General features: G+C 45.3%; 1 protein-coding gene across 1 annotated transcript; it reads left to right on the top strand.

The window, feature by feature from the left end:
* The first annotated feature begins 6,814 nt into the window (after positions 1 to 6,814).
* Positions 6,815 to 7,516, top strand: LOC139640819 (transmembrane protein 125). The gene has a single exon (XM_071514989.1). The coding sequence runs from the start codon at positions 6,815 to 6,817 to the stop codon at positions 7,514 to 7,516; it is 702 nt and encodes a 233-aa protein (XP_071371090.1).
* The last annotated feature ends 3,740 nt before the right edge of the window (positions 7,517 to 11,256 follow it).

Below are 11,256 nucleotides of genomic sequence, written 5' to 3'. Positions count from 1 at the left end.
CTGAAAGAGTGGAATTAAACCGTCTGAGAGGAGCGAGTGAGTGAGAGAGAGAGAGAGAGAGAGAGAGAGAGAGCTGAAGTGGGAGGGGCCTGTTTAAAGTCTGTCCTCCAGTAACTTCAATGACAAATTTCGAAATGTTCCGAGCAAATCACCGGTTTGCGAGGGAAAATGGACGCAACGTCTAATTCCTTCCAGTTGAAAGGGACACAGCTGTGCATCCCCTCCCTCCCAGTCCCCTCGCTGCATAACCGGCCCTCACTGGGACCGGGCTGGTGACTGGCGGAGATAATCATACACCAGTTGTGGAGATGAATCATTTTTGGAGCAAGGAGCCTTGAAATTTGAACGCATCAAACCTTGAATTTGATGCGGTCGCTTGTGGAGGGCTATAAGCTGTAATTTGGCGGCAATTAGGGGAGTTGGGACGATCTGCTTATCTCACGATACGATTCGATACGCGATATGGGGTTCGCGATTCAATACAACCACGATATGATATAATAAATAAAAGTTCAATGACAACAAAGTCTGACTGTGCAGAATTACGTTTCTGAGCACATTTCTGAGCCACAAATCTTTCTAGCGATGGCGCTGGCTTGCTAGAATGTAAACAACAATTTAAAAATGTCATTACAAAGTGCAAGTAATATAATTTGGATGGAGAGCTTGTGAAATTGTGATGGTCAAGCCGTCTCATTTGTAATTACTACAGCAGAAAAAAATGGAGCTAATATCGCGATTCATTTTTCTGCCCCGCGATACGTTTTGTCACATTTTGAATTGCGATATATTGAATTGCGACATATCGTCCCATCCCTAGCAGCAATGCAGGGAATGACTAAATAGGTCATTCCTAAGGTGAGCCATAGAGGTGAGCTTATCGGTTGATGTAAAGCTCTCCCTCTCTCTCTCTCTCTCCGTCTCTCTCTGTCCCTCTCTCTCTCTCTCTCTCCTAGGTTTTCCCATGCGGGCAGAGCGGGGACAGTGACACTGACTCGGCCATTGTCTCCTCGCCGCTTCCGGACAGAGCGAGGCTCCCTGGGCGCCTTTGGCTGTCCGCCGTGACAGTTGAGAGGAAAAGAGAGATCCAGCCTGCCTGCATAAAGAACTATTCAGCGCCGGCTCCCTCTCCATCCACATCATTTCCATCTCACAAGTCTCAGCCCCATCCCCGGACTTCCAGACTTCTCCTTTCGCACCCGGCCCTCTCCCTCGACTCATCCCTCCTTCCCCTGGCCTAACCCTCCTCCGAGCCCTCGGCCTCTGCCCCGTTCTCAGCGCCCCCCCCCCCCCAGATGACAGCCCCGAAACATCCGTCGCCCTCCCTCTCCACAGTAGCCTTCTTTCCTCTCTCTCCAGCCCCCGCGGCGCTTGGCACCGACGCCCGTCACATAGACAGATGGAGCCAACCCTGACCCCTCTCCTCGCCCGCGGGGACGCCGAGAGAAACAGCGCCTGACTGGAGGCAGGCAGGGAGGGAGGGAGGGAGGGAGAGAGACAGGAAGGAGAGGAGGAGAGTGTTGCCTCGTCACCACGGCAACACATCGCCCCGGCCTTCCGTGGACTCGCCCCAGCCGAAGGCCGTCGGATGAAAACACGCACAGCAGGCGACTCAGCAGCAGGACCGGAGAGGACCCCCCCCCCCCCCCCCCCCCCCCCTTTTTTTCCCTCTCATAGCTGGCTAACTTGGGCCTGACGTGTTTTGCTTCGATTATTTATGGGAGATATATCCTGTGCCGTGCCTGTGTGGAGAGAATTTCTAAGATGTGAAACGGGACAAACATCTGAATAAGAGAGACATCAATTCAAAGAAGCAGAAAACCTCAAAAAGCGACGTGTCCGAAAAGCCTAAAAATGCCGAAAGAAGAAACAAAACAAATCCCTGTGAATATGTGCTCACTGATGAGTGGAAGACGATGCTGAAGTTTTACTGAAAGTCGCAGAAGTTTTCCCCCTCTCTTCCCCCTCTGGCCTCTGCAATCTGGATGGATTATGAAAAGCTGAAATTGCCTGGCAAAGATCTTAGCTTAAAACATGCGAGGAAACCAAGTGAGGGATTTCTTTTTTTATAGTAAGCAAGCAACTTTTTTTTTTCCACTTCGGTTCCAACACCTGAACAAAGTTGATTAGATGTGCACACTTCACTTCGAGAAGCTCTTCCCCGACAGCAAGCCAGAGATACATGAGAGACTCTAGAGTTTCCTCGGGTGTGTATTCTTCACATCTATAAGCAGTAATGTTGTATCCCAGGGAGGCTCAGCTTTTAGGAACTAAGCTGTAAAGGCCTACATTACACCTCTGCTCACCGGAGGGAGGCTTATCCCGCTCAGAGGTCAAAACCTCCATTTTGTGTCAGGACCTTTTGCAATTTCACCCGTCTGACTGAAAATCCTGCCCGCGTTCCTGCAACTGGCCGGACAAAGCTTAACAAGGAGCAAGAATTCGGCTAGTCCCACTGCTCCTCCAATTTCACCGGATGCTCTCTTCCGAACCCTACGCAGTGACGACCGGCATTCTGATTAGCATATAATGCCAGATAACCAATTTTAAAAGAACCACGCATCAAGACTAAAATGAGACACTAATGACCAGTGAAATGAATTCAGTGGGCCGACATAACAGACGGGGGAATACCGGAGTCCCAAAGCTTCCCAGGTAATTGGAGTGCAGTATAGAGTGTTTTTTTACTCCAAAGCACAGCTCCTCTGTTGACCTTGCAGGCTGAAAACTCAGAAGAGACAGAGCGAGAGTGAGAGCGAGCGAAAACGATAGCTAATTTCCAAGGTTTTACGATTATCTCTGGGGTTTGTCATCATTACTCTCGGAGCATTAGCATAACAGAGAATGTTTGGACCGTAAGCCTCAGCCTCTCTTCACTCGTTTTGGTTGTCTCTGCAGGGCCAAGCTTCCAGGACACACTTATTATTCATGTCACTTGAAAGAAATCCATCTAGGATTCTGCTCCGATATATCATTTTCTAATAAATTGCGATAAGGACCATCGGCGCAACGTTCTATATAGCGTCTGTGAGCTACTTTCTATCAGCATATTTCATTATTTCCAATCCTCACTTTTTGATGAGTAACTGTACTGGCTTATCAGAAGAGTTTCCTTTAGATTTTGCAGGGGATTTGCCATCCCTAACTCCCCAATTGGAGCAAATGAAAGCATAAAGTAGATCATCAATGCTGCCTTTTTGTCAATTGTTGTTTTTAAAGATTAGAATGTGTCAGACTCAGAACTAATCTCACAATGATATATTACTGAGAAAAACCTTCATGCAGGACGAGCATCTTTAACTTCCTAGTTATTTAAAACTATCCTGTGGAGAAATCTTCTCTGTTTGCAGCAAGGTGTAAAACAAGTACAAAATGAGTACAAATTCGGCACCGTCTCATAGCACATTTGTGGATCTGTATAGTTCTTTCTGAATATGCAAAGAGGATTGTGGGAGTTCTGTGAAAATTCACAGCTAAGGTGTGAAGATTCAAAGTTAAAGTCAAATTTTCACAATAATAGAACTTCTACTTCCTTTATCTAATTGGATACTGCTCAATAAAGAACATGCATGATGCTGTACACCATGACAAGGTTTGATACAGGAATGGCGGATTGACCTGAGTTTGCCTCTTGATGTGCTGCGATAAAACAAACATTCTACGTTTTGTCCCGGGACAAACCGAGTGGTGAGGGTGTTGTGGGGAGTTCTGTATATTGTTTATGTCTCGGTACCTGTTTTATTATTTTTTTTTCTATTACTTAGAGGAGGCCAGCAGAGAGTGAAGCAGTGAGTCAGTGCTTTTATAAAGGTATTTATGAGTCCAATATGACACGGCTGATACGATGGAGACGAGAGGTCATTCAGGTGATAAAGAGGAAGGGCAGACACTGAGCAGCGTGCGGATGAAAATGTCACTCTTCTGTGTGTGTGTGCGTCTATGGGCATTAGTACACCAAATATGTAATAAGTCTGAGTGACATATGTGCGGAAAGCAAGGAAACAACTTTTAAAGGCGACGGAGATGGACATCTTTGCCAACAATGTTGACCAAATATTTGAACAATATTTGCTTCCAATCTCTTTATTTTGATTTTAACAATTTTGACCGACTTTTCATAATTCTTCTGTGTAGCCCCTATGTTATCCTATGTAGTTGATTTTCCCAGTTATCCATCTTCATTCCTGCTGAATGCAATATTTCCCATCTCCAACATGTTGCCCCCTTATCATGACCTGTAGTTATGTGAAACATAACTACATTTTCGTCTTATGATCTTTGTTGCATGTCATCCCCATCCATGATGAGAATAATCTTTCGAAAACACTTTCTTATCCATATGCCTCCTAAAGGCAGGGCAATATTTCCAAAGCCTTCATAAGACAAAGGAGTGCATGGTAGCAGTGTATCACTCTATTGTTTTTGTCTTTCCAGCACCTATGGCGCCTCAACCCCACACACACATACACACACACACACACACCTCAATTACTGTGCTATTTCTGTGGCACTACCTGTCAGTGACACCAAGCTCAAACCTGCTGGGATTAATTAGTGACTCAACAAACACACGCACAGGCATGCAACACATGCATACAAATACTCCTTCATGTCTCTCTTTCTCTCCATCTTTCTGTCATGAACATACACACACACACACACACACACACACATCACAAGTGAATAAACACACCCAAGCCAACATGTATGTGCTCTTCCTCGATGCATCCTCACATTTCACTACAAAAATACACCCACCCCCCTCTTCCAAAACACATTTCTCTCACACACACACACACACACACACACACACACACACAGATACAGGATGTGAAGAGCTTCCAGAACAGCATGTAGCCAATAAACACCCCTCATCCTTTCTTGTAATTACCTCGCTCTTCATTTCACACATTGTGTATGCACCTCATATCTCCCCGTGTCACAGTGTGTTACGGCTCTGCCTCAATATGTAGCGAGGCTCAACGCAAAAACCTGTCCGTACTAATAAGAAATGTGATCTTGCATTCGGGTTTATAATCTTTCACAAAAAAAAAAGAAAGAAAACCTGTCAATGGGATGAGATAAGTTTACTTTTCCCACTGCAATTTAACTTATTTCTAGAGTTGTCAGAAGTTAAAAAAAATATGATTTTCCAAGACAGAATACGAGATCACGTTATGCTTGTTCGGATTGACATATTTTTATTTTGCAGCACAGTGTTTGTGTTAGCAGAACCTGCGGCCTGTGAGGACAAGCTGTAACTCCTGTCAGATTGTGTTGGGGTGTGTGGGCTCGTGCCGCGCACTGCTGACTTTGATAGTAATAAAGCCGCTGACAGGTTTTTAAAGACAAGCTGTCGACAGCCGTAACCTTGAGGGTGTGTGCGTGCGTGCGTGTGTGTTATATATGTGTACGGGTTTGTGTTATGGGGGTGGGACGAGGTTGCAGACTACAGTAAAGAGATTAAATACGCTGAGCCTTGCGGTAAGGGAAGGGTTGAGGAAAGAGAGAGAAGGGGTTATAGAATACAGTAGAATTGAATAGAATAGATTAGGGTTGGCAGCTACAATAAGCCCTGACCCTGTGTGTGTGTGTAAGGGTGATGGTAAAACAGATTAGAACAGAATAGTATAGACAGCAGGCTGCGCACACACACACACACACACACACGAGGGGAAAGAAGGTTAAGTGGACCAAGGAGAGAGAGTTCACATGGGAAGATGGATGGAGTGGTGAGTGTGTGTGGGTATGTGTGTGGGTGTGAGAGAGAGAGATAGAGAATTTACATCCATGCATTAAACGTTTGATTGTGTGCGTGCGTGTGTGTGTGTGTGCGTGTGTGTTTATGCGTGCGTGGGCATTGTTTATTCTATCGGCAGGCGATGCTGGGTTTATCCAGCCGCCTCTGTAGTGGGAACTCATTAGCATAGTGATAATGAGAGATAGAAAAGGTTGCCAATGTCAGCACACCAAGTTTTTCAGACAGAGTCAAAACAGCAAGTTTGGATGTTCAGAGAAGCTACAAAGTGTGTGTGTGTGTGTGTGTGTGTGTTTGTGTGTGAGACTTGGTGGACTTCTTATCAGCCACTTCCTGTCTGAGGATGGATTTAGCAAAGTACACAAGAATTGATTTTTAACTTTTTTTTTTTTTTGCACAGATCAGATCTTCCCATGTCTGGTTAAACAGGAACCTGAGTGTTTCTTGTGCAGAAAGCCATGAACTAGTCACAGCAAAGGGTTAAAAGTCCAAATTTTAGCACTCATGTAAATACAGTCTTTGCATCTCTCCTCTCTTCCAGGTGACTGCTGCCGTTCTGCAAAATCAGACAGAAAACTCTGTGGATGCTTGGATTCTTTTTTTCTCTCCTTTGGATGCCGGAAGGAGGCTTTGGATCCATCTCTATATCCAGTCAGTGTGAGCTGCAAGGATCTCTGTATACAAAGGGACAAGAGACCTATGAATGTTTTTTTTCCCTGCTTTATTGGATAGTAACCAGTCACTTTGTGGACCTCGCATCTTTTGTATAGAGGCAGAGGCTGAGAAAACTACAATAAACTGAGCTCAATCCTGTGAGTGTTTTAGTACAATTGGCGCTTTAAATTCCCATCGTCTGTAGATTTGACATCCACTCAAGCCACCTGAGAGATTCAGTGTTGCATCCAGTGCAGACTCCCTAAAACTCCAAGTTCCACTCCCACAGTAAGGGTGCCTTGAATCACCCGATCCAAAAAGGACCGAAAGGGATTCTCCGGCGGATTCTGCTTCCTCTTTGGTGGTGGCGGCCTTATTCAGCAGGCTGGGAGTGGCAGCAGGATGCCCGAACTGGAGGACTTTCCCCCTCTGCGGGGCCCTGACAGAGGCCCCGGACTGGGCTTCAACGGCCCGGCGGACCCGGCCCAAATCCAGCACAGCATCCTGGAGGAGCAGGTGGAGCTGTGGTGGTTCAGAGAGCCGGGGAAGAGTTTGCTCTGCTACTGCGTGGCGGTGCTGCTGATCCTGGGCTGCGGGCTGGGCGGCGTGGGCCTCCTCTCCACCACCACCAGCGTCTCCAGCGAATGGCGGCTGGGCGCCGGCACGGCCCTCTGCCTGCTCGCCCTGGGGGTGCTGCTGAAACAGCTGCTCAGCTCGGCCGTGCAGGACATGAACTGCGTCCGCAGCCGGCAGAGGATCGACATGCTCAAAAGCGGCGGCCTGTCGGACCTCCTGGTGGTCTTGATCACCGGGCTGTCGCTGCTGATTTGCGGAGCCGTTCTGCTCCGTCTGGCCCTGGCCAACCACATGCCGAAGCCCGGCCAAGCCCTTAATGACATGTACATCTCCGGGGTGGTTTTGCTGGCCGGAGGCGGGGCGGCAGTGCTTGGCGTCGGGGTTTACTCTGCTGTGGTGGTCCTGCTGGAGAGGACAAGGCAGGGACGCAGGTTGATGGACCGGGTTGTGAATATCTTCACCGTTTCTGGACACATGGACCACCAGGCTCGCAGAGAGACTACCTCCAGTCTGGCGAACCTCATATGAGATGTAAAGACCCACCAGACACATTACTGCGTGTTTCGGCCGCCTGGCCTTTCATGTCAGAACATTTTGCCACCCATGACTTAGAGGAGGCATTCAGAGAAACCTGAAAAGTTTTGAGATCAGAAAAGACGGGTGAATAACTAAATTAAACCGTGATTCATACTTCACACGCTCTAGCTTCTTCATCAGCTGATTAGCAGGGCAAGCATAGAGAAGCCGCCACATGAGTGGAATTTGTAATGTCTGTCTCAGATGCTAGCAAGGAACCGTCAGATCTCAGTCACAGAGCAAGGGAGCGTAACATCCCTTTGGCAATACTGGATAGAGCTAAGAAAGGATAGTGGGGATATGGTGGGATTCACAAGATGAGCTGACTGCAGAAGAGCGGGCTTACAAATTGCATGAGGATGATATGGTTGGAGAATGAGAAACTTGGTAAGAATTGGGTTTGTCTTCAACAGAGAATGGGGGACTTGATGAGATGGATGTGATAATGGCGGTTGAGTTAGACTACTCTACTGCTACGTTCACACTGCAGCTGAAAGTGACCCAATTCAGATTGTTTCCCTTCACATGTGACACAGATCTGTTGTTTTGTAATAGAGTGACCAGCAAAAAGCACACTGATTTCGATTTTTTTACAATTCCGATCTGGACCACATGGATGTGTTGGATCCCAAGGGATGCAACCTACGTACGACTTATATTTGAACATTCAAGTAACAATTTCATCAGCATTGCCATGATAATATCTTACATCATTCACTCGAGGCAATGGTCTTAATTTTGGTGCCCATGGGTGGGATGAAACAGCTTTTCTCCCCAAACTATGCATAAGCTCTAAAGTTGTAGCATGTTGAATTACATACCATCTTCTCTCATCCAGCTGATATGAGATAGTGGTTAGAGAGGCTGTCCTGTAACTGGAGGGTTACAGGTTCAAGACAATGTGTCCATCAACAGCCATGTGTCTTACCCACTCACTGATTTTACGCTGTTATGAATAAGAGCATCGGCTAAATGACTGAATGGTGGTAGAGGGGACAACAGATATAATAACAAATGATTGAAATGTTTGCTGTGTGATCCATGCACTACCTTCACTCTGGCCATTCTCACATGAAAACATGAAAATATTCAGCCACACTTGTGATACGTTTGACGATAACTTTTTTAACTATTCTAAGTATAAAGTATAGGCGGCTGATTGCTAGTGAACCACTAGTACTTTGTAAATGAAAGTATCGGTAATTAGAGACCTGAAATTTAAAAGAGTGTTTCCTTGACTCTGGGTCAAACCCAGGATGGTCCATGGGTGAGATTATGTCTTTGGATGAGGCTAAATTCTGAAGTCGACATGTGCGGCTGAATATTTTTAAAATTTTCTCAGTTTACTGTATAATTCATGCACTTTGGTAGGACGGTGGTGTTTGTGACAGATCCACTTGTCCTAACCTCAGAGAATGACTAATGGAACTGTTGGCTGCCTGTAGACATGATGGATATCAAGGCACTTTTGAATGTGTGGATAATTTGTGTTTGCACGTCAACACAGTATTGTCTTAATTGTTCAGAATCTTGCAGTGCCTGGTTTCCCTAAAGCATCTTAGCCAGGGTGCAAAATGAAGAATGGATGGAATCATCATGACAAAATCTTCATTCTTTTATCTATTTATATGATGTGATGTAAATTTACATTGAAATTTGAACAAATTGGCTAGTGACTTCAGCCATCATCTTTGTCCCTTGTCTATAATGAGATCTTTCTAGAAGATGCTTTTGGGAAATCCGGGCTAAGGGCCTCGTTTATAGAAAGTTTTGCCATCAAATTTGAATTTTGACTTGCTTGTAGGTTGAATCAACAACGTAATTCATAATTCTTGAATTTGATTTTAAAAAACATTATGAGCTCTGTGCCATCTCCCTACTTGCCCACATCTGAAAAAGGTGCGACTTGTGTGAGTATATGGATGCGAGCTTAGTGAGCTGCATTGGAAAACAGAAAACGTATTGATCATTAACAATTATTTTAGGATGTTTATAGTGAGAGAAACGAATGTTTGTTCAAATCCCTGAAGCACTTTGGAGATAGAAGGCGTGTTGATGCTTATTAGTCATTTTCATTAATCAGGTACGTGCTTAATTTGAAGATAAAATCCAACTGTATTTCTATAAACGAGGCCCTCGGTTTATCAACTGTATGTCTTTAAGCATCGGGCTGTAGTTGGAGGTGAGAAATGTAGTCCTTGCACTTTGGAATTATTAGATGTATTTTTGGCTCAGAGATATGTGTACAGTTCATTATCATTCACCACAAAGCAGGGAGGGAGAAAGGACTGTTGTGAAAAATGCAGTGAAATTAAACCCAGTAGATCAAAGTGGCAAATCACGTCATTTCAATGCAGTTGCAAAGGTTTGCATTAACAAACAAATGATACATCAAATGATAGGCCAGATCTTGCCATATTCCAGTCAGGTTGTCAATACACTTTATCATCTTTCACTGTATTGGGTGAATCCACAGAATGTCTACACTGCTACATTGCTTTTCTTGAATCGTATTTGTTCCCAGAACTGCTAAAACATTTACTGAAAAAAAGGGAAAGGCTCTCGCTCAATTGGCAAAAAATAACATAACCACACTGAGATTAAAAGAAAACTGTGTATAGTGGCAAATGAGAGTCATTACAGTGTTTGTAAAATGTTTCCAAAGCCTTAGAGAGTCATTTCTCACATTGCCTTGCAGTTTTATCAAGAAACTCAGAAAAAGGGCCTGCATTGTGTTAAGTCTCATTTGTGTGTGTTCGTGTGTGAGTCAGTCATACCTCCTTATCAGTCTGTGCATATGCATAGCCTGTTGCCTTGAGACAAAGGGGGTCACAGAGTTAACCATTGTTGGTGTGATGACGGACAGCAGAGTGGAGGCACAATGCACAAGGCAGTGGCCTGCAGGGGCTGGCATAGGCTAGCACCACTCTCTCTCTCATACCCACACACACACACACACACACACACACAAAAGCATGGCTCACACTCTTGACTACTTTTACAACACACACACACACACACACACAGTCTAGCATGTAATCTTTACTCACATTAGTCTGTCTTTTGACATACAGAATAGCGATGGCAGGTTGTGGTTGCATGCATGACAGCCAGAAGAGGTGAGCTGGGGAAAAAGGGAGGCGAGGCCGATACAGAGAGGAGGGAGAGAGAGAAAAGATTGTGTGAAAGGGGAGGATTCAGAGCTTGTCATGTCAGGCCAAGAGAGAGAAACTGTGTAATAGAAATGCACACACACACACACACACACACACACACAACGTCTATGGAGACCAGACAGGGAGAGGTAAACTATCAGCAAATGCATTGTACCATAACATAAGGGGCTCTGGTCTACCCCGGTATGAACTTGTATGGCAGCACATAAAAACCACCCAAGCAAGCTGGATCGTTCCAGCAAGGCTGGGTTTGCTATGTGATTTTGTGTAATTGCATTCTGCTCAAACTTCAGCTTGGTTGGGACTAGTAGTTGTTAAATAATATGACTGCAGACTGGCATTTAGTGTCCAGTCCGCCCATCTGGGAGAGTGGGAGCCGGACACTACAAACATGATTTAATGGCAATACGCTCCAATCAGAACACGACTAACCTTCTCATTGCTGATGCTGTGTTGTTGGCTACATCAAAGCCTCCCAGCTTCATAGCTTCCCAACCTAGTAAACATTGTGATTAG

The sequence above is a fragment of the Centroberyx affinis genome, unplaced genomic scaffold, assembly GCF_046629955.1.
Source record: "Centroberyx affinis isolate AG114_WGS23_722 - 3 ecotype Tasmania unplaced genomic scaffold, CSIRO-AGI_Caff_v1 ptg000291l_1, whole genome shotgun sequence".
NCBI classification, from domain to species: Eukaryota; Metazoa; Chordata; class Actinopteri; order Beryciformes; family Berycidae; genus Centroberyx; species Centroberyx affinis.
The sequence above is the reverse complement of the archived record's forward strand: the minus strand, read 5'-3'. Positions and strand labels throughout refer to the sequence as shown.